General features: G+C 37.2%; 1 protein-coding gene across 2 annotated transcripts in view; it reads left to right on the plus strand.

Moving 5' to 3' along the window:
- Positions 1–25415, plus strand: part of LOC134794393 (D-beta-hydroxybutyrate dehydrogenase, mitochondrial) — an 84569-nt gene that overhangs the window by 55187 nt on the left and 3967 nt on the right. For both annotated transcript variants that reach the window (XM_063766201.1, XM_063766202.1), the window contains exons 5-7: positions 10006–10159; positions 11953–12140; positions 16779–16952. In XM_063766201.1, coding sequence (XP_063622271.1) covers positions 10006–10159; positions 11953–12140; positions 16779–16952 — 516 coding nt within the window. The remainder of the gene's footprint in view (positions 1–10005; positions 10160–11952; positions 12141–16778; positions 16953–25415) is intronic.

Consider the following 25415-nt stretch of genomic DNA (forward strand, 5'->3'; position numbering starts at 1 on the left):
CGCGAAACGCGCCTGTGTGACGAAGCCTGAAATGTCAAACCGGGCAAGTGCTCGCGCACGAAGGGTTCCATACTTTTTAGTATTTGTTGTTATAGCGGTAACAGAAATACATCATCTGTGAAAATTTCAACTGAGATACAGCCTGGTGACAGACAGACAGACAGACAGACAGACGGACAATGAAGTAAAACTGAAATAAATGTCATATACCTACTAAGAAAAACCGGCCAAGTGCGAGTCGGAATCGCTAATAGGTTCCCGTTTTTTAGTTACCCTTCAGGTACGGAACCCTAGTATGAGTGTAATAGATTTGTAACCGGTCAGCAATGTGAGTCCCTTGGAGAAGCAGAGGTCTAGTCTAAACCCCCACTTACCATCGGCATTAACAGCCTTGTATTCTTGTTTGCCACCAACATGTCATATTAAAACATATTAATAAAGATTTACTCGGTCAACAATGTGAGTCCCTTGGAGAAGCAGAGGTCTAATCTAAACTCCCACTTACCATCGGCATTAACAGCCTTGTATTCTTGTTTGCCACCAACATGTCATATTAAAACATATTAATAAAAAATTACTCGGTCAACAATGTGAGTCCCTTGGAGAATCAGAGGTCTAGTCTAAACTCCCACTTACCATCGGCATTAACAGCCTTGTATGAGTTGTATGCTTGTTTGCCACCAACATGCCATGTTAAAACATATTAATAAAAATTTACTCGGTCAGCAATGTGAGTCCCTTGGAGAAGCAGAGGTCTAGTCTAAACTCCCACTTACCATCGGCATTAACAGCCTTGTATGCTTGTTTGCCACCAACATGTCATATTAAAACATATTAATAAAAATTTACTCGGTCAGCAATGTGAGTCCCTTGGAGAAGCAGAGGTCTAGTCTAAACTCCCACTTACCATTGGCATTAACAGCCTTGTATGCTTGTTTGCCACCAACATGTCATATTAAAACATATTAATAAAAATTTACTCGGTCAGCAATGTGAGTCCCTTGGAGAAGCAGAGGTCTAGTCTAAACTCCCACTTACCATCGGCATTAACAGCCTTGTATGCTTGTTTGCCACCAACATGTCATATTAAAACATATTAATAAAAATTTACTCATTTCATCAGTCATATCCAGCCTAGCATTGCATTGGCCCCGCTTAAATATTTCTTTAATTTGTTTTTAGTATTTGTTGTTATAGCGGCAACAGAAATACATCATTTGTGAAAATTGAAACTGTCTAGTTAATCTAGTTATCACGGTTCATGAGATCTTGAGATACAGCCTGGTGACAGACAGACGGACAGCAGAGTCTTAATATTTAATAGGGTCCCGTTTTTACCCTATGGGTACGCAACCCTAAAAAGTGACCAAGGCCTCCAGTGCCCTAGGCTGGAATCAAAGCAGCGTCCTCTGCTATTGCAGCAGGTGCCTGTGCCATTCTGCCACCGGGCCACCCACGGCGGCATAGGTCGAATTTTTCCAAGGATACTTATGCACTACTTACTGAAGGTTTATGGAGCCTCGCCATCCCTAAGCCTAAATTAAATATTTTCTGAAAATAATTTGTTTTGATCTAATAACATATTGGAGTCCTCGTAATAGGGGTCCCGTTTTTACCCTTTGGCTACAGAACCCTAAAAATCAACCTTGTTTTGGTACTATGTACTATGCTTCACTATGACTCTGAAATTTTAGCAGGAATTAATATTTTTTTTGTTGTCACCTGTCAAATTAGAATAGAATAGAATAGAATAGCCTTTATTGACCAAAAAATTAAATTTCAGCACATATTACATTTAAATAAATTCACATTTCATTTATATCAATTAGTTTCAATATTTTTTCCTTAGTAACTTTATTAAATAATTTTTATGTCATTGCTTTTTAATAATTATTTCAGTCTGCCTTCTTGGCATAGGCCTCCCCCAGCTCTCTCCACAGCTCTCTATCCCTTGCCGTCCCTATCCAATTAGGTCCCGCATGCTTCTTTATGTCATCCGACCACCTCATTATTGGTCTCCCTTCTCTCCTTTTTCCATCTCTAGGATACCATTCCGCTTCCTCTCTATCCCACTTATCTTTACCTTCCCTTGCCATATGTCCAGCCCAACCTGTTGCAGTCAAAAGTGTGAACTGGCCAAAGAACTTTTAACCGACAAAAACAGGCAAAACTGCTTTGACTGAGCATGTTGGTCAAAAGTAGTTTTACCTGAAAATCATACCTATTTCTGGCAGCAGTTTCGTTTTTAGGGCGTAGCAAAAAAAAATAACCCTAACCTACCTATCTCTGGGAACAGTTTAGTTTTTTGGGCGTAGCAAAAAAATAACCCTAACCTACCTATCTCTGCGAGTACTTTTGACTGATAGTAACAGTCACAACACAATTACTATTAACCAATGATTTTCAGGTATAACTACTTTTGACCAACATGCTCAGTCAAAAGCAGTTTTGCCTGTTTTTGTCGGTTAAAAGTTCTTTTGACCAGTTCACACTTTTGACTGCGACATATATACTATCTATATATCTTATTATATTTAATCTTATATTCAACTTACATTGACTCCGGAGATAACTTATTAGCTTTATGCAGTTGACTTTCCAATTCACCGATACACCTCAAATTTGATTCATAGTCTAAAGCACAGTTATTAAATATGTCCACAATACACTGTAGCTTTTTGCACTGTTTCACACTGGCAATGTACTTAATTAGAGTGTGTTACAGTCAGCTGGCACTTAACTCAAAGTTTCTTTGAACAACGTCATTTTCATCTCGCTCACTTATTAGTTTATCACAGCTGCTTCAAGGTTGCTTTCACTTGCATTTCCAGGTAGCTAGTAGTGCCTTGACATGTAAGAATATTTGGAATCATTCTGAAATATTAAAATACAACTGAGAGACCGATGTTTATACTAAACACAATACACCCATGGAACGCTTTGAAGTTCAAATCTCGTTACGTTACGATGGCGTTTGCACTTTGCACTATGTTCGGTGACTATTTTTTATTGTTAACACACACAATACACTATTTAACAGGTTTTTATCACGTCTGGAGTACCGGATAAAGTATTTTCGAATAACAGCCGTCGTTGACGTCTAGGCAGTGTTGCTATCGTCTTAAAAGCCGTAACAGACTATCGCACGTTCTGGCTCAAAAACAAATTTATGTAATAATTATACCGGTATACATATCCATATGAAACGAAACTTAATGCAAATAATAACCATTATACATACCGGAAAGTCATCAAATAAACAGTAATATTCGTCTTGCTTTTTATTAAAAAAAATACGACCAACCTAACATGTAAGCATGTTTGCAGTTTCTAAACGCAACGCATAGCTGTCAAATGTCAACCAACAAATTGAGCCTTTAGTATTGTTTGCCGAAATTTTTTCACTTTTAAATGCAAAATACGCGACAATACGAATTTTGCGGATATATGTTGTCGATTCAAAAGTGTTATTTTTTTACGCTCTTTTGTTTGAGCATAATTTAATTTGTTTCTACCGTCAAAGCCGCTCGCGTTTATATATAAAGAAGATTATAGGACATTATTACACAAATTGACTAAGTCCCACAGTAAGCTCAATAAGGCTTGTGTTGTGTGTACTTAGACAACGATATATATCATATATACATATTTATAAATAGTTAAATACATAGAAAACACCCATGACTCGGGAACAAATATCTGTGTTAATCACACAAATAAATGCCCTTACCGGGATTCGAACCCAGGACCATCGGCGTCACAGGCAGGGTCACTACCCACTAGGCCAAACCGGTCGTCTAAATTGAATGTCAGAATAAATATATAAACTCCTCTCATTATACATGACAACTTTGGTCCCTACGCAAGCTTAATAAGGATCGGAGACTTCTCATACAATACAACTTTGAATGTCTTCGGAAATGTTAGAACAATTATGTAGGTATTGTAGGTATATTTTTTTAATTTACGTGTACAATCAGCGATTATATTTCATCTATTCCATTTAAAAAGAAGTCTACACACAAGGCTTCTTTTTAAATGGAATAGGAATGAAGTAGAATAATTTATAATTGCAAATAATTGCAAATACAGATGTCAATCACAATAAAAAAACCGCATTGAACCGGCAATCCAAGGATGTGGGTTCAAGTCTCACGTTGGCCAGGGTTTATCATCGTCGATTTTTTCATTGTGATTGACATCCTGTATTTACAATTTATAGATTGTAATAATGTGGTACGTCCCACAATAAAAAAGGGAAAATATATTAATATTGAAGTAGAATAAGTTGTTGAGTGTTAAAAACTTAGCCTTATTTAAAACCCCTGTCTTATATTTAATGATCGGACACCGGTAGCATTTTGTCATTTTGACGACCAACGTAATGACGAATATGGATAAGCCTATGTTCTTCAAAATAAAACCACATGTTGTTATGGATAAACAATTCAGTTATTCCGTTGTATGTGTTCAATTGATGGATTAAATAATGATGGGAACGTCAATGAGACAAGTGCAAAGACAAGAGTTGACGTTGACACATTTGTTCGATAGATAATTTATAAGTGGCCTGTACTTCATAATCATCAATCATCATCATTCAAATGTTAAAACCTCGATAATAAAACTCGATAAAAAAATTAATAGTTATATAAATTCTGTACGAAATAAAATAAAATCATATCCATGTTAATACTTTCGTCGGAAAAATGCTACCAGTGTCCGATCATTACTTATATTTACCCCACCTGACCCTAAGGGCGATTGTGCACTACAATGAATTTTACTGTCCGGCAGTCCGAGTTTTCATGGTCCGATATGGCATGAAAAAAATGGATGATTGGCTTGTGCACTTGTCCGTTTTTTTACTCGCAGGTGCGGCGCAGTGGCATGAAAAAAACGGATGATTGGCTTGTGCATTTGTCCGTCTTTTACTCGCAGGTGCGGTGCAGTGGCATGAAACACACACCCCCCTAGCCCGCCCCCGCCCGGCCAAGTCATGAATAATACTAATTCCAGACGCAGTGCACAAGCATAAACACGTTTTTCATAGCTGTCATCTCGGACCGGAAAAAAACTGCCCGGAATGGGGAAAAGTAAAATGTCGGACGGTAAAATTACGTCTAGTGCACAAGCTACTATATACATTTAATGGCGTGCCATATCGGACCGTAAAAACTCGGACTGCCGGACAGTAAAATTCATTGTAGTGCACAATGGCCCTATTGGTTACAAATCTCAAGGTCAGTGCCCTTACGACTCAAAATAGATTGTAATGAATTGAACAATTGCTATGACGTTAGCAGGAGACTCACGCTATGACGTGACGATATTCGATAATGTCCTCTAAGTCAAACTCATTTACCCTATGGTTGACTGGTAGAGAATGCCTTAAGGCGTTAAGTTCGCCATTTGTACTTATTTCTATTGTGCAATAAAGTTTAAATAAATATAATTAGTTTATGTTTTTATTAAAAACAATAAAAAATTGTGTGTGCGGAAGAGCAGAGGTAACGGTAGTAACCTAAATGGCGATTTCGGCATGGTTGATTTCTTAGACGTTCTTGTAAATAGTACGTCTACCACCAGTTTTGACATTGACATAACGCTCACGTCTACGTAATTTACTTTCTGTACATCTCGCTTGCACTAATATGCGAGTACGAGCGAGATGCATAGAAAGTAAGTTACGTAGACGTGAGTAAGTATATATCAATGTCAAAACTGATGGTAGACGTACAAGACACTTTTTAAAGAACGTTTGAAGTAAGAAAAAAGGGATCCGGAACACATGTTTGTCAGACGACAAATATTTGACGAACGAACCCCATCGGAAAACCTATAAGTGTGCTTGTTTTAAACATTTGTTATTTTTGTCAGTCTTTAACCTTTTCGACGCCGTGTCAAACACAAAAGCTGTCACTCGGACGCCACGTCACCGAAGTGTCAAAACTGAAATTGAACTTTATGCATAGGTACCTATGCACGTAGTCTATATTGCTCTGTGGTCTGTGACCGATTAATCCGTCTTTGGCGTTGGACCTGCGGTGCGGATATATCGGGCATTGGCGTCTAAAAAGTTAAAGTTCTCGCAAAGTATTTATAAGTATAAAAGGCGTAGGTACTTAATGCCAAAAGCATTCTCTACCAGTCAAGTATGATGTTTGCGAGGTACATTTTAGGGTTCCGTAGTCAACTAGGAACCCTCATAGGTATAGGTACTATGAAGGCTCCGTCACACAGGCGCGGTTTGCGGGCGGCGGGTGAGCGGGGCGCGCCGCTTTTACGCTCACGCCGCGCTCACGCCCGCCCGGAAAGCGCGCCTGTATGACGGAACCTTTAGTTTCGCTATGTCCGTCCGTCTGTCCGTCCGCGGCTTTGCTTCGTGATTGTTAGTGCTAGAAAGCTCCAATTTGGTATGGATAAGTACATAAATGACGTATGGTGACAGAATGGTACAATAAAAACTGCAAAAAAAATTTACCTCTCATACAAAATGTTTTTTTTGTGAGTGTGAGAATGAGTTTGGACAGTCGGTTATTAAGTAATAGGTAAGTATAACTTTTTTGTTTATTGTAAAATTCTACTTAAACGCTATATTCGCAAAATTCGTCGTTTTATGGCTTACTTAACCTTTAACAACATTGTTTCTTAGAAATAAAATGAATCAATACATCAGTTGCGATTCAAATGAAGAAAACACTCATTATGCTAAAGGTCATCTTTGCCAACACAAACGTAGGTATCATTCGTATTAATCGCCCACACACTTTAAGGGCCACACACTAGCGTCTCCCGAACGTCGGCGTCGAGTCAACTCTATGGCTGCTGCTCGACGCAGCGTTGGCGCAACTGCGCAGCGACGCCATTTTCCATAGCGCTGACTAGACGCCTACGCTCAAACAACGCTAGTGTGGGGTGGCACTAAGACTTGATTCTATTCGAATCCTTACTAGATGCGTTGCGCTCTTGCGTATTTATCGTCATCATATCAGCAATAAGACGTCCAATTTCAGCATAGGGCTCCTTCCAAGGATCTCTACAACGAACGGTCTCGCGCTGTCCTATTCAACTTCGACGGTTACTTCAGTTCATATCGATCTTGACCAAATCGTAGGCATGTATTTTTGATTCGCGTCAGCTCAAGCGCCTTCGTGCACTACCTTCTCGATCTTATTTATTTCAATAGGTACGTCAAAATGTGATGCCCATTACAGAATTTACAGACACTCCTTTATATATTATTTATACCTTAGGACAGCCATTCTCAAAGTGTGCTCTGCGCCCCAGGGCTCCGGAAAGCCTCTGCTGGGGCTCCGCGAGAATATTTGTAATAATAAGAAAAAAACCAGTTCTTCTATATGTACATATATCTGGTTCTCAGTGACGAACGAAAATTTATAATTTGGGGCTGCGTCAAAAATTTCGGGTTCCGTCGCCAAAAAAGTTTGAGAACCGCTGCCTTAGGATTTAAAAGGTGAACAGTTAAACAGTAGTCAGGGATTACACGAGAACAGATACGGAACTCTGGAAAACTTGTCATGAGCTCATGAGTAAAGTGATTTTGGGTAAAGTGATCTAAATTATAATCATTGTTATTTAATCTTCTTGAGGCTAAACTGCCAGAATGATCTCTAAGCGTTTATCCGGTTGCATTTCCAGCTTACTGCTTCTGAGGTTATCTTACTGGCGCGGTATTTTGTCTTGTAATTCACTCAAGCAGTTGCAGCATCTTCTGCTGTGAAAACATTTAGCCTAAACTTCTTTGGAAGACCGCTCTGGTATGGCAGTGTAACCATACCTGAGAAATGTTGTGTTATGATGCTAATGGAATCTTCTATAAAATGTAACGATACTTTACCCGACGTAAAATACTGTTGGTCGGAAATCCAACCCCATAATACATAGTAGGTACTGCTGTTATGTCTGGGTAGCAGCAGCTGAATACTAATTGAGCCCCATGTGCCGCGAGTGACGACGACGGTGTACCCTTGTTTTGCCGACAAACTTTTCATCGAATATTATTTCATCGACAACGATTCATTGAAACGTTAGTACTAGTAATTTTGTTTGGCGTTATTTTGTTTCATATACTATTTATTTCAATTTTTCTTACTGCGTAGAAATACTATTCAACGAATATTACTTGATCGCTAATTCGTTTCAAATTATTGTAATTGGCACAACTACTAAACATTGCAATTAATTTGTTGGACGTATTACTTTAAGACATTTTTATATGTCGTACTAAACTTAAAATTGCCGCTTTCTCAAAATTATGTATGTATGTCCAGATAAACAATTTTATATCTTAAACTCCCACATAGCTATAATCGCGCAGAGTGAGCCGACTGACGTGACTGCTTTTTGTTTCGATTACGAAATATTACAAATTGAAATAATTTTACGCGTAATAAATTTTATTAAATACAATCCAAAATGAAATAAGAAAACCCGTAAGGAAATACCACGATATAAACTATATACAAAATAACTCACGTACTAATTCAAAGTCCCCCATTTAAATTTACTAGTGTCGATTCTTCGACGGAATAACTTGTCGATGAAATGAAAATACTTGAAACGTTGTCTTCGAAATAACATTCGATGAAATGTCTGTCGGCAATTCAAGGGTAAACCGACGACGACACCAAACTCACAAGTCTTTTTGTGTGGTTGTATTGTATGTTCGCGATAAACTCAAAAACTACTAAACGGATTTACATGCGGTTTTCACCTATCAATAGAGTGATTCTTAGTGTAAGGTTTAGTTGTATAATTTGTTACCCCTGCGAAGCCGGGGCGGGTCGCTAGTAGTATTAAAAAACGGCGAATTTACATTTTATTAAGTTTAATCTATAATTTTGTATACAACGCAGAGGCTTTGATCATCATAATTCTGCCAAGAGGGCGGCACAAATTTATCTCATTTAGATGCGTCCATTTGAAACCTCCTATCTTTTTGTTGGTTCTTTATTGTAATATAGACATTAAAGCGTTTGTCCCTGGCTTTGAACTTCTGTTAAATAACTGAGTTTACGCAAATGTCAATGTACAGAAAATAGCTTGACTTATTTTCAAGCATTTTATACCACTTGCGACTTCGTTTCTATTATACAAGTCAAATTACTTCATATCATATTATCTTAAATATATTAATTTTTTTTTTTTAATTTATTTAGAACACAAACAGTCACATAATGCAAATGGATTTTTAGTACAATGTAGTGTACTTAACATACTTAAGAAACAGACCTGGAGGTTCATTAATGAGTATTTTAAGAAATATATTAAATATAAACAGTAAAACGTTACTCACAGAGAAAGTAAGTAAAGTAAATATTCTTTATTGCACCAATAATTAAAATTATTGAAAAAACAAAAACAAACCAAAACTTTTTTGGTAAAACAAAGTTATTGGGACTAACTTATAGAGTTATAATAAACTTCGCAGAAGCGAAGCCTTAAAAACTACCTACTAGAGATTAGGTATAGGTAAGTTATACGAAATTAAACTCAACAATATTTTGATTTGAGTTGCGTGGCAAAGTCATACAACTTCGTCGATTTCATTCGTTCTTGGGTTCTTGGTAAAACAAGTTAAAGTTAATTCGATAAGGTTTCACTAGTAAACATAGTATCTATGTGTATTAACAATCAAAACGATTTGTTAGCTACACGTCCAATATGCAGTTCGTCCAAATAATTATCTATTTGTTCAGATTGTACAAAGGAACTCGTAATAATTTGTTCTTGCAAATTTTGGATTAAGACAATTACATAGAATATGAAACAATTTTCTTTGTCAGCTCATTAAACAAATATTATTCGTACCGCATTCCTGATAAGGTACTCTGAGAGCAACTTTAGCTCAGAGACTAAGGTCAAATTCCTTGTCCCTTATTCCGATTTGATTAAATTGGGTCTTTGATAAATTAATTATGAAGGCTGGTGTCATTATTTTACTCTTAACGCACCCTATGAGCGATCCCCCTGTTCTTTCAGATCCTCTCCGCGTCGTTGTACATCGTGGACCACCTACCAGAGGGCGCGCAGGGGCTGTGGGCGATCGTGAACTGCGAGTCATGGTGCGCGCTTGGCGAGCTCGAGTGGGTGCCGTTCTCGGTCATTCGGCGCGCGATGGAGGTGAATCTGTTGGGTGAGTGAGCTACTCTAGGTGTTTGCTGTTGTGATTACGTACTGAGAGATGGCGCTAGTAACAATATTTTTACATTGCTATTAATAAAAAAAACCAGCTGGCATTGGTATGTCGATCATACACATACAATAAGATCTGATTTTAAGTTTGTATACGCTTTTCACTCTTAGGCATAAAAAGAGGTCAGCAAATGTGAGCATTCGATTTTTTCATACACATTATAATATATGCTTCATATTTTCTACCATTTAGTAGCTGACTGAAAAAATGTAAGTGGCTTCGCAACTGCGAAAACTTATGATATGAATAGGTAATAAATTCTGAAGCCACTTAACATTGCGTTAAAATAATGTGCGGAAAACCTGAATATTACAAAATAAACTACTCGGCATAGTAAAAGCCCGTCTTTTAGTCGCCAGAACGTCATCAATCTAATTTAATTTTCTTCATAATTTCCCAACCAGCGGTGTTGACATCGCACGCACGATTTTGTAATCACAGCCAAGAAATAAAATATGATTAGATCTGAACACGCTACGTATAGCGATTTTATTTTTTCAGGATTCGTTGACAATCGTTGTACTTTTTATTTTTGCATATTTCATTTATTAATAAACAACTTAGAATTAATATTTTTATACCTATTACAATACCCCAATGGAATAGTGTATCCGTAGCCTATTTAAAATCTCGTGTTGTTTAATAAGTTTAATAATTCAAGTTTACACTCTCAAAATAAATGAGTTCTGTGATTTATATTGTTGGTGTTTATTTTAAAACAATATGGTTTATTGCTGTTTGATGTAGCGTGTAAAATTAAATGTTATTTCAGCTGTCTGCGTGTTCTAGATGATGTCACGGTTGGTTTTGATTCTCGAAAACGACTAGGCGCTTAACTTTTATGACAATGTCTAATAAAATTTATATTTTGACGGGTTTTAGGTCGTCAAATAAATAAGTAAATTATGTCGACATATACTTTATCGAGTATTGCGTTTAACTGACTTTGAAGAGTTCATTCCTGTCTTACTAAGAACTCATCCAAGCAATTGCCTGAAAAGACCGCCAATTGAAGACCTAAGTTCAAAAGCCTGGCATCGGATTAGGTACGACCGCAGCAGCGACTGTAGCAGTATTACTGCTGTAGCGTAAAAGGAGGCATATAAGCTAATTCGAACGTACACTGACATCAGCATGATATCTGAATGATATCGTGCGTCTCTCTCGCGCCAATACATGTACGCACAAGTACGAGCAAAATGCACGAAACTGAATTACATCATTTAGATATTTCTCTTATGCTAGTGTATCTTCGAATTGGCCTGTAATGTCACTGTCGGTCTTCTTGATAGAATGCACGTTCCCGAAAGCAATTATGCAATAATTTCGCCCGCTGTAGTGCTACAGTAACGCTGCTGTCTTAACTTAAGTGGCCTTAACAGAGATTGTAAAGGCGTATCCAGATTAGTCAATTTTTGCCAATCTGATTAAATTGCCCGATCGAATCAGGACGTGCGGACGCAAAGGCCAATTTGGCTCGCCGAATTCAACCGACGATAATGACCGATATTACCGATAAAATGAGGTGCGGTAAAATAATACCAATTTGTGAGGCCAGTATTTTCGTTCTAAGCATTTTTTCAATTTAGAGGGCTCTAATATGACCATAAATCTAAAATTGGTGATTAAATTGGAGATTGACGCCAATTTCATTTCTGAAATCGACCGATTTCATCATGATCAGTCCCTTTTGGATACCACTATTTAGTCTCTAACCGAATCATGCCTTCCAGGTCCGGCCCGGCTGGTGCAGGTGATGCTGCCGCTGGTGCGGCGCGCGCGCGGGCGCGTGGTGCTGGCGTCGTCGATCCTGACGCACGTGGCGGCGCCGGTGCGCGGCGTGCACGCCGCCTCGCTCGCCGCGCTCGACGCGCTGGCCGCCTGCCTCCGCCGTGAACTCAAGCCGCGTGGAGTAGACGTGGTCAGTTCATACAGCTACTATAAAAGAGCTTCCAAACTCAGTTAAACGATATTTTAACTGAGGCAGCCGGCTAGAAGTTATTGTGGTCAGCTTGGGATTGGTTGAAGGCTGAATTGTATTATGTTAGTTTATTAGTTAAGTAGTTTATAAATAACCTAATCTCAAAACTCAGCTACCTTCTACTATGTTACAGTTCACGCTTGTGTACAAAATAGTAATCAAATGAACTGATATTATTTTTCTTACAAAGGGCCATAGACAACCTAATAAGGTACAGGCACACAGTGCTAGGATGTGACACAACCTCGTGCGTGATGTTTGTTCACGGAAACGTCGGTATTCGTCTCCCTCCGGCCAAGACTTTTGTTTGTGAAGTGAAAATAGCCTGTCAAATAATTTCACAGCATCCCTCGGGCAACAACGCGACAGTTGCACTCGTTGCTATGTTTCAATATACCGGGTGTGGCCTGTAACATGAGCAAAAAATTAAACTGTAGGCTGTACTCCTCATACTGACCAACATTTGTTCAGCAACTTTTAAAAATAACTTAGGGTTTGATTTTTAATACACTTTAAAGTTTATTCTAAGACGCAATGTATTGCGAATTTTGTTATGTTTAAGGCGTGACAAGCAACGTCAATCACAATGATATGGCGTGGCGATGGCGTCCATTTAAAATAATATTTATTTTGTATGAAAAATAGGGAGTCTAAATACTTCATAATTTTTAAAAGTTGTAGAACAAATGTGTCACCGTTTGAGGAGTACAATCTATGTTTTAAGTATTTGCTCGTGTTACAGGCCACACCGTGTATAAAGTATCTTCCTGCCTTTACCTGACAATATTAATATCACTAAACCGCAAGAGCTGCAGTAACTCTACACTCTACGGTGCAAACAAAGTTTAAAACGATATTTTGAAATAGACCGTTCGACCGAGAGAGTTTATTTTTTGTTTCTATTTTATGCGCCTCGAGACACTGGTAGAGAAAATTGCACTATTTTGAAATGTCTCACTTGGGATGGAAAATACAGTTGTGAATAAAAAAGGAGAGCGTAACAGTTCCTGTTGTGCATTGCAAAGGCTTTAGACCAGGAGTTTCCAAACAATAGACAAAGGTTTTTTTTAGAATAATACCAAATAATACGTATTTAAAAAGTTATTAATAAGAGCGTTTCTTTAATTTTTTGCCATTTTTATATATTGTGACCTTTTTTGCCACTTTTGTGATGTTTCTACTCAGAATCACGAGCTCTTTCAATCCTAATGGGATAAAAAAATGTCCCAGAGTTTTTTTCCTATTGTGTTACCATTTCTCCATATACTTTGTATGGCGGTTACAAATAGGCGGTAATGTATGGAAATTTTAGGACACTTTTTTTCTCCTATAAGGATGAAAAGAGCTCTCGATCCTGACTAGAAATAACACAAAAGTGGCAAAAAAGGTCACAATATATAAAATGGCAAAAAACCAAATAATCGCTCATAAGTATCAATCTACTGAATCTAACGTCTAACCTTATTAAACACGTTCAAAAAGATGAATGCCTAAGTAATCTCTACTAATATTATACCTATTTAGTAATATTAAAAATGCGAGTGAGACGTCGCCGATAAGCTCCAAGAAAGTCGGCTGAGGTGGTTTGGCCATGTCAAAAGAAGGCCGCCTGAATACGTAGACAATAGAGCCCTTAGCTTCTCCTCACCAGGCCCAAACAGGAGGGGCAAACCAAGGCAGCGGTGGCGTAACGTCATCGCCAAAGATTTAAACGCCTGTGGGTTAGCGGAAACCGATGACCAGGATAGAGCGAAGTGGAAGGAGAAAAGTAGGAAAGCGGACCCTGTCACAGTACGGGACAAACGCTTAGGAGGTTGATGATGATAAATGCGAAAGTAACTGTCTTTCAGTCCGGCCTCAAAGTATCTCCATACCAAATTTCATCTAGGTAAATAAGCGTGAAGAGGTAATAGATCGAGGTAGAGATAGGTGTTTTTATTAATCATCGTCATCATCATCCCACGAAGACGAATAAACCTACACTTTATGGAAATTGCCTAAATGAAAATGTGGGATGCGATAAAATGAGAAAAGTTATGTGAACTCATAAACATTCTAACATGTATGGCACATATGATACGTATCACTACACCTTATAAAACAAAGTCCCCACCCCGTCTGTCTGTATGTATGTTCGCGATAAACTCAAAATCTACGGAACATATTTTCATGCGGTTTTCACCTATCAATAGAATGATTCTTGAGGAAAGTTTAGGTGTGTAATTTGTTAACCTTGTTTGTGTTGGTTTTGTGTAACCCGTGCGAAGCCGGGGCGGGTAGCTAGTAGTTACTCCTTCCTTCCTTCTTCCTCGCGTTATCCCGGCATTTTGCCACGGCTCATGGGAGCCTGGGGTCCGCTTGACAACTAATCCCATGATTTGACAAGTAGTTACTAATACATATATTTGCTTTAAATAAACATATAATATAAAAATATTATGACCTACATACAGTTACGTTCGACACTCAATAAGGAATGTTCGGATAGCATTTCAACAATTTAGGTCAAATTAGAGGCATTGTTTAGTGAAACGTAAAGCCAGAACGCCAATAAAGTTAATGAAGTGAATACCTTTGCTATTATCACATTATTGAATTTGCTCCAAATATGTATCTGGCCCAGTCGACCCGTAATAGGTATTTGTATTACAAACACAAGTAGATTATCTGCTATTCTGCTACATTATTGTAGTGTACATTTTTATGGAGATAGCCTAGTCCCGGGAAATGAAAAATTGGTCATATTTTACTGTTTCAACACGGACAACGTCTCGATCAAACCTTTTTTTATGCATAAATATAAACATGTTTTTACTGACTGAATTATATACATATATGAATAAGATAAGTACTTATTACTAAACATAGAACTGCCCCTGGCAAAAACTAGTGCTGGAAAAATTAACATTAATAAACATTTTATCGAAGAGAGTCTCAAAATCAAAAAATTAAATTACTATTCTTACTTAGGTACCTATTTATTTAAATCTAATGTTAACAAACTTATATTATTACTGAGAAGGTACTAAAATAGAAATCAAATTCAAATCGACATAACAATATGCCTTTCCTCACTATATTTCGTAAATGTAAAAACGAAATATTTTGTATTCAGTATCCAAATGTATAGGAATCGTCAATATATATAATAAAATAATAAAATGGCCGCATTTTCCCTATTTTTTGGTAGTTATAATTTTTTACAATGTTAGTGTTTTAATTTTAAGTTATCTATATAGTTACATATCGATAACTGTTATTTCGATGTTTCATTGTGTAAATAAGTACCTAGTTTTAGCCAGAAAAAGGTCTAGGTATACCTACTTATAACGAATAACAAGCAATCAGACTAGAATATACTTCTAATAATGAATAATAACCTAATAGTATTATTTTCACGCAAACGAAGTTGCGGGTGTAAGTTAGGCAGTACCCAGGTAATAATTACATTATGGTGCTGAACATAAGGATCAAACGTGACGTCGTCGTAAGTAAATAATGTTGCCTAACGGGAGACGTCTAAATAAAGCTGCCTTTGATTCAATGTCAAAGGTAGTAAACAAGTCCCTAGAAGCGTGGGCTAGTGCCTGGATATTGGATAGAAACTCGAGAACGGTAATATTGAATCATAAGACAAGTGGGCAGCTGGTGTCGGAAGTAATCATTAATCAACATCTACATTACTACAGATATCACACTTTAAATGTATAACTACAATAGGTAGGCAATAGTAGCAATTACGGTTTAATATGTGAAAATATACGTAAGTCATCAATCAACGAGCTAACATATTTTAGAAATATTAACTAATTTTAATGTAGGTACCTACGTGAACAAGTAAATGCTTTTCATAGTTATGTACAGTCGACTTCAAAGATATGTTTACACTTTTCGCCTTATTGCAAAGGAGTAAGGTGCAAAAGTGTAAACATATCTTTGACGTCGACTGTACAACAACCTACCTATTCTGAACTTACTCGAGCTGTGTATAAAGTGAAAAGATAGACGATATCAGCCTGTCAGTTGTTCGGAGCTGTCGAATGTTGCGTTTAACTGACAGGCCGATATCGTCCAGCGAACTGGTAATCAGTGGCTCATGCACAATAACATAAACTAAATAAAATTTATCTGACATGGTAACACATAGTTTTTTACCAATACAAATTAGTGAACAATCAATTAATACATATTTCAAGTCAATTGTTAAGTACCCCAGGAACAAGATAGGCATACTTTTATGCTTAACATGAAAACCTTTTATTCCAATATCCTTAGCCTGCTCAAAACAGGAAAGCACGTGGATCATCTTGTCATATCAAGGCCGTCAATTTCATATCTGTCTGTCAAGGACTATTTATAGCCACACCCTGACAACGCAGTATTAGGTATGTTTAATATTTTTTCTCAAACATGCGTGAAAATATTTTCATTACGTTCATAATATTAGGCAATCTCGAGTCTTAAGACGAACGTGGAGGACCCACGCGTAAGAGCCTTTTCATACAAACGTAGTCCTCATTTTTCTCTTTGGATATTAACATTATTGAAAATATTTTGATTAGCCAACATCGTTGACAGGTGGTTGTGGCCGCCGGGGAATATACGACGGGCAGCGCCTGGCTGTCAGAGGAGAAACTGCTGGAGCAAGCCCGGGATATGTGGAAGCGGCTCAGCGACGAGCAGAAGGGCGCCTACGGCGAGGACTACTTCGAGAACGCTCTCCGCAGCCTGGAGAAATACACCAAAGGCGCTGTAAGTACCTATAATACACGACTGAACAATTTTAGGTAGAGTCCTGGGAAAAAAATACTACTATAATTAGTCAGTTAGATTAATAAAAAATATAGGACGTGTATTTTTTCTTTTGTCAATCAAACAAAAAATTGCAAAGTTAGAGCGCATCTAAAATCGGAAATTGGGGCTCGTATTAAAAAGTGTAGCACGGCTGCAAGACACGCGGAACTTTAAGAGGTTTTAAATAAAATAGCCCGTTAAAGATATGTGAGTATGTGTCACATATCGCTGTCCCAATATTACAGGGTTCTATGTTACATTTTAAAGATAGTTGAAATTCGACTTAATGACAATTTTCAAATTTCAGTTCGATAAAAGTGAAACATAGTACCCTGTAATATTGGGGCAGCGATATGTATACACGTCCTAGCTCGTTCTTCAAAGATATTTAATCTTTAACAAACATATTATCTTCATCGTTAGTTATTTAAAGGATAACGGAACAAATATTTTTTTCTAAGTAACTGACGGTAAAATTATACTATTTTAGGACTCTAGCCTACCCGGTTTTATTAAGTGTATCACAGCTTAATACATAAACGGCTCGTGAGCCGGAATCAAAACGTACAAGCCAATGTGATTCTAATCTAATCTTTATACGTCAGCGCTTTCTCGAACATAACTCCGGACTTTTGGCATACGGACCGCCTGATAAAGATGCCTGTCTTTGGCAGCTTCCAGATTATATCGCCCCATCACACTGAAATTTGTACCTTTACCGCGTATCCCTTACACACCTCAAACGGTTTTTTTGTAATTAACATTGGGTATTTAGGTGAACACTTGATATTCCGAAAAAACAAAAAAGCCTATAACCGCGAACTGTCTGAACCAAATCTAAAATTATTACAAGCTACTCAGCTAACGATGTGGCAGAATGACCTCTCATATTTCAAAGTACTCAATATTAATCCAGACTACCAGCCGGCGGACAAAGGTCGGGTTGATTTAGCACGATGTCATTTAGATTGGAGTTAATTTACGAAATGCAAAACGGATTGCTGAAATTAGCATACATTGAACTACAATTTCATTCTCTTGATCTTCAATTTAGTACCACATTGCAAATGTTAACTTAGGCTCTTGCAAACGCACAAATTTTGATTTAACTTATCCACATATATATTTTTTATTATTTATTAAAGCAATATGTCAAGTAATTTATATATTTTTTTGTAAACATACAGCATGCAAGATACGCATGAGCTAGGTTTATAAAGTTTTTTTTAACAAAGTTGAGTTTTTAATCGCAAACGTCAATCATTCTAGAATAAAGCCCTGGGGCTATTTTTACATATGTAGCGCAGTAGTAATTAATTTGTGGATGTTAGCTACGTAGTACTGTATAGACCTACAAATTCAAGTGAAAGTAACCCAGAAGCGCATTTAATAATGTTAATTATATCGCTTTAATATTTCAGAATTCGGAATTCGCCTTCGTAGTGCCCTATAGTGGTATTTCACTTAATGTGCTTGGCTCACGACTAATGAGCGAGAAAGAAAACGCATCATGCGGCTACTGCGTTAAAGAGGGAATGTAATGTAAATCTCTCTCAAATATAAGTTTTGTTAGCAAGTGAGATTTCTGCACGCACTACTATTATCTATTAATCTATTAATTGCCTTTATAGTTTGTTATTACACTACCTATATTAGATATTACGCAATTTTGTTGCATATTCAATGCCCATATCCCGTGTGTACAGAACATTCTTCGTAGCATTATGACATTGTGTCCCACGAAATGAGAATATTTTGACTTCAAAAGTAAGTACCTACTTAAAACGTGTTGTAATGGCATTCCATAATTTTGAATAACAAATTGTAATTTGTTGGAAAAGCCTGAAGTATTTCGGGAGACCAACGCCGTAGCTGTTGTTGTCTTGTGACTTTGCAGTAAAAGGCTTGGTAATGGAATTATGAGCAGCGGCGAACTCGCCGATGAAAATTTGCGGTTTCATCACTCCCGACCTACATACAAGCGCTACATTTTAGGCAATTTCAAAATTTAAATAGATTATGTAGGTACCTACCACAGAGGTTCTGCTATGATAAAAAATATGTCTAATAGCTTCGTCAATAATTATGATCTCTTTTTCTTCCATTGACATCGGATGGACCACCGAACTCTTACGTTACGTTACGTAACGTTATTCTTGTCAACTTATAAAACAAAATCCCCCGCTGCGTCTGTCTATTTGTGTGTTTGTATATTTTGTATGTTTGTTCGCGATAAAATCAAAAACTACTGAACGGATTTTCATGCGGTTTTCGCCTATCAATAGAGTGGTTCTTGAGGAAGGTTTAGGTGTATAATTTGTTAACCCGTGCGAAGCCGGGGCAGGCCCCTAGTATTCTTATAAATAGATGTTTGAAACATTCCGTCAGCACATCAGAAGTCGTGAGCAGAGACTAGCAGACCAATCGGAATGTACACTGGCATTCAAATGATATCTAAATGATGTAAATTAGTTATAGTGCGTCTCGCTCGCGCTAACACATGTACGGACTGTTACGATCAAAATGCACGATAACTAAATTACATCTTTTAGCTATCATATTGAGTAGGCAGGTGTGTGGAACGGAAAATTTTCTCCATCTCGGTGACGCAAACGACGCCTACTGAATTGTAATCTTGCTCCAAAAATAAGGTTGTTAAGTAAAGCAAATTCATTAATTTGGGGTATTGTTTCAATATGTACATAATACCTGCGTAGTGTATGTAAACTTATTGGGTCTCTATTGTTTCTCATTAAGTTTTGAGTCATAATGTATTGTTTGTCCGCATTTTCGTTAGTCATAATTTGTTTTTTCCAGAAACGCGTAACTTTTCAGGTTTTCCATAAATAGTAGTAGTAGTAGTAGTAATCACTTTATTGTACACAACACAGGTTTACAATATTTACAGATATAAAGGTACAAAGGCGAACTTATCCCTGTATATAAATAAATAAATATAAGGGGACATCTTACATCCTGAAAACTTAACGGTTTCAGAATAAGGACTATATAATGATTATATGACAAACAATTTATGACTTAAAACTTTATGTCATACAAAGTGACCCCAAACGTACCTATTCTATGTAGGCACGAGATATTGTTGACATGGAGGATTTTATAACGGGCGTTTAATTAAAAAGCAGGTCGGAGGCTTACGCATGTTTTTACGGTGTTTTAGCGGAAGATTAATATCAAAAGCAGTAAAAGTATCATATTATGTACTTCAATTTCGCTTGTGAGTAAAATTGTTTCAACACGGTTTAATTACATGATTATACCGGACTTAATTTTTTTTTTAATAATTTTTAGCTTGTAAGATTTTACTATTGTATGTATGTTAGTTTGTAAGGTATGTATCTATGGGCCTTAGTTGCCTGATAATAAATGATATTTGATTTGATTTAAAGTAAAACATCTGAATTAATTATGACGGGTCTAGGTGTTAATAAAAATATCATAATTTTTATAGTATGTTAAACGAACGATGCTGACATTAATATGCCTTTTAATATGTGTAGGTAAAATTTAGGCCTCTAAAGATCGATGTTTTAATTTTTTTACTCACGTAATTATATCCTGAAACTTGAAAAAATAACCATCGCATTTTCAGAATGTATTCCTAAAAAATATGACTGTAATAATGAAAAAAGTAGGTACATCAACCAATCGCATATATGAAAAAAGTAGGTACATCAACCAATCGCATATATTCTTGATGAAAATAACTATAGTTCGTTTATTTTAGCATTAGAAAGAAGGTTAGCGATCTTGACATGTCTTTTAATTGAAAAACGCTTCTTAAAAATCAATAACTATTACTTATGAAAGCAGAAGAATATAAATGATCGTATTAGACTCGTAATTGTTACATATTTGCCGTGAATTATTTTTAAAATGTGTTTTTCAATTAAAAGACACATCAAGATTGTTTACCTTTTTTCTAATGCTAAAAAAAACGAACTATAACTACGAGCTCTGCTTTAAAATCCTGTCAACCACCTCCGGCCTCCCTTACCACATACCGCACATACCGCAGAGTTGAACATACGGCTCGATTCGGAAAATGAATTAGATTTCTACTAGACTTCAACAAGTTACGATACAAATAATTTAAAGATATTTGTAAGATAGATATGTCAAATTTGACGTTTCCGCGATTCTGGAGGTTCTCTTGAACGATTTCGACAAGTTATGACTTAGATATCCAAGTCACATCTAGTCGATATCTAATGTAGATCTAGTTGATCTCTAAATCGTCTCAAGATCTTGTGATTATCTCGAAATCCGAATAGGCCTGTGAGACGTGTCTCTAGAAACTACGTAGGTACAGACACTGATTGTGACATTAACATCTGATTTTCGTTCACAAGCAAAAGTAATAACGAATGTTCGTATTACTTATCGTTTATATTTTTTTCTTGCTTCCAAACGAAAGAATGTAATATGAGAATAATAGTATGTCAATATCAGCATATTATTATTATGCTGCAAATTATTTTTTGTGCAACAAAGAGCAAAGTAGATTTTTGTTTCGCATGCTGTTTTTGAGTCAAAAGGACTGGTTTCGTGTGGCAAAGCATACAACTATTCTCATAGGCAACGAAAATAAATTGGAGGGAAAATCCGATTGAAGAAATAGAAGGTTAATTGAAGTCGTATTCGGAGTCGAGTCCCGAGTCCTAGGCCCGGTGTTCTCGGGCTTTTGAAATCCCAAAGTCCAGGATTCCTGAAGCTAAATCCCGGAATCTCGGTGTTACGATTTACCCGACCGTTTGCCTACCTCGTCGCGTTTATATATCGAATACTGGAGTACTCGATATAAACGCGACGAATCCATGGGTCCCGCATTCAAGAAATTGCGGGATTCTAAAGTCCTGCATTCTCGTAGGTACGGGGTCCAAAAACCTGGAATATAAATCAGGTATTTATATAATTAATTAGTTAATTTAGACTCATCGAAATTTAAAAGATACAAAAGTAATTTTCCTCCTTTCCTTTCTGATTCCACAATGTATTGTTATTGGTGCAATAAAGAATATAAATTTAAATTTTCTAACAAAAAACAAAAGTATTAACAAAATAATTAAACTAAACATTAAAATTAAAACTAAACTCTAACAACTATCTATACATATAATAAAGCTGAAGAGGGTCGAAAGTCTGTACATGGAAGATATTCGAAAAAAAGTTGGCTGGGGATACTTGGAATCGATAACAGAACACGTTCCAACAGTTTTTAGAATTTTTGTCTGTTTGTCTGTTTATCTGTTTATCTGTTTGTCTGTTTATTTGAACGCGCATCACGTGAAAACGGCTGAACGAATTTTGATGCAAACTTTACTAATCTGTCGAGAACATCCCCGGCCAGGTTATAGGCTATAAAAATTCAACCCCTAAAAGGGGGGGTAGCCACAACACTCGATTGACTTAAGTTTGCCCCTGAATCTTATGGCGCTACTTAGGAAGGAGGGGCAAACTTTTTTCAAATATGTGCTACCACTATAGAAGTACCCTGGGAAAATATCAGATGGCGCTGAATTTAATACGTGTTGACATGAATAAGCCACCGAGGAAGGATTTTGCCAAATTAACTTTAGAAGAGAGGGTATGGATATCAACAAATTTAATTGAATAATTATGTTGATTTAATAATACAACAAAATTAAACGACAGTAAATTAATTGCCCCTCATTGCACAGTGCCATCTTTTGGGGAACTGAGTAAACATTAAGTAATCAAGAAAACTAAAAATGTAAAAGTACCCACGTACTTTGAAAAAAAAAAAACATTGACCTCTGTCATTTGCAGTGCCGGATTAACCCTTTTAAGCAAAATAAGCACTTGCTTATGGCACCACGACGTCTAGGGGGCACCAAAACCGTAGACAAAAAAACACGCAGGCTGCATCAGCATTGCAGTCGTCGTGGAGTAGGTACCCACATGAAACTTTTATACGTGTACCCATTAGGGTGATTCACTTTTGTATGGAGAAAAAAAAGTTGTAATATTTTTCCTGACTTTGCTCACCAATGGAGTCTCCTCACACTAAAATCTATCTATTTCAATTTTCAAAAGAATCGAATAACGTTTAGAGGTTGCACAAGTTGAAAAGGTAGAGTGAGAACCCCATACATTGCGTGAAAATGAACTATGTTCTAAAATGACAAAATATAATGATCTAATACTAAAATCGAATGAGAAAACTGAATTTTGCGTCTAAAACACGATAAAAGCACTTTTCCTTTGGAAATAGGTGGAAAAACTGGAAAATCTTAATTAGAACATTTATCGAGTAACCAAAATCCAAGTTTACTACTAATTTTACAATTTATTTATATGTAGAAGGTTCAGTATCACACTACTCTCCGCTTTGATGGTAGCCGCTTAAACCATTTTCTACCCTCTGATGTAGAGTCGTTGGTTATTTGAAAAATCTTTGTTGAAGTTGTGCAACCTCTAAATGTTTACCGATTTTAATTTTTTTTTAACGTATAATATTTTCTTATCAATTAGAACAAGAATTCGAGCAAAGTCAGATGAAAATCGAAAATTCGGAAAAATGAAACACCCTAGTACCCATTTAATAACGAAGGGTCGTAGGGGTCAAGTAAGAGAGTGAGGGTACGTAAGAACATCTCCAACGTAGGCTTTCGATTTGACCTTACGCGGAGGCCCTTAAAGTCATGGAAAAATATCTTGCTTTCGGGCTTGCGGCCAGCCGATTTTTTCGACATAGGTTACCGATATAGCGAATTTTGTTCTCTTGCACGCCAGATTTGTCGGCCAAGCCAAGCTGCTCCTTAGCCGCGATCCTGAGACCTAACTGTCAAAGTGTTATAAGGGGCCCCTTGAAAGCCGAAAACTAAAAGCATCCTATCAAGTAGCGCTTTCGAGTGAAGCCAAAGAGCGCGCAGTAGAAGAGTCGTGATTACATGCATAGATTCGATTTCAAGCCACTCTTTTGCAGTTCGGCGTTAGGTCTTATGCGAGGCCTTCTGCCTTACGGCAAAGTTGATCTTCTGCCCTAATTACACTTGGGCGTGGATCCAAATCCAAGCTTTCCTCTTTCGCAGCTGGGCCTTCTGCCTTGATCACACTTCGCCAATTCAATTTACTTGCTAAATTCCAAGCTCTGCTTTCTTGCATCTTTTCACCTCTCTTACATCAAACAACCTCGCTGAGACCCTTAAATATCGAGCCCTATGCGAAGCTAGGCTGATAAAAAACTGTCCCATCCCTTCTCTGTATGAAATCCTGGATTCGCGCCTGGTTGGGACTAAAAGTAAAAATGTACAACTGTCTATCAAATTGTGTTTTTTATATCGAAAAATTTTCGCGCTCGCTTCGCTCGCGTTTTCAATAACTTTCTGGGATATGATAAAAGTGACATTCGGGTAGCGACTGCAACAGCATTACTCTCTTGCAACGTTACTGCTGCAGCACTGTCAATTTTCGTGATAAAATGATGTAACTGATTTCCATACTAAAAGTAAAAATGTACAACTGTCCATCAAATTGCGTTTTTTATATCGAAAAATTTTCGCGCTCGCTTCGCTCGCGTTTTCAATTTCTTTCTAAGATATGACAAAGGTGACATTCGGGTGGCGACTGCAGCAGCATCACTCTGTTGCTACGTTACTGCTGCAGCACTGTCAATTTTCGTGATAAAATGATGTGACTGATTTTCATACTAAAAGTAAAAATGTACAACTGTCTATCAAATTGCGTTTTTTATATCGAAACATTTTCGCGCTCGCTTCGCTCGCGTTTTCAATTACTTTCTAAGATATGACAAAGGTGACATTCGGGTGGCGACTGCAGCAGCATTACTCTGTTGCTACGTTACTGCTGCAGCACTGTCAATTTTTGTGATAAAATGATGTAACTGATTTCCATACTAAAAGTAAAAATGTACAACTATCTATCAAATTGCGTTTTTTATATCGAAAAATTTTCGCGCTCGCTTCGCTCGCGGGAGACCTACATCTCTGTCGTTATAATCACGTGTAAAATTTTAGTAAGGGCGAATAAAACTATTGATATTGGAGTGTACTTTTATTTAGTGGTACCTAACTGTAAAATATTTTATCTGGACTACAGTCCTCTAGCATATCCATCTGTCAACTTTACTTCAAGTTCCGCCTCCAGGGGAGAGGGAGAGAAATTAGGATTAGAAATTAGCCGCTTACTGACACTGACCGAATTCCACGCGGGCGGAGCCGCGGGCACAGCTAGTATACACATATTTACAAATAAAAAATGGGAGCTAGCTCCGCGCCGGATGGTAGGGTGCCCAAAATAAAGAATATAGATCTATTATTTATTATTGTATCTCAATTTTGGATTTCACGGGCCTATAAATCCCAGTCTTTTGATATGGCTCCTCTACACGATGGGCCAGCGCCGGCCACTCCAAGG

This window comes from Cydia splendana, chromosome 10 (genome assembly GCF_910591565.1).
Source record: "Cydia splendana chromosome 10, ilCydSple1.2, whole genome shotgun sequence".
Classification (NCBI taxonomy): domain Eukaryota; kingdom Metazoa; phylum Arthropoda; class Insecta; order Lepidoptera; family Tortricidae; genus Cydia; species Cydia splendana.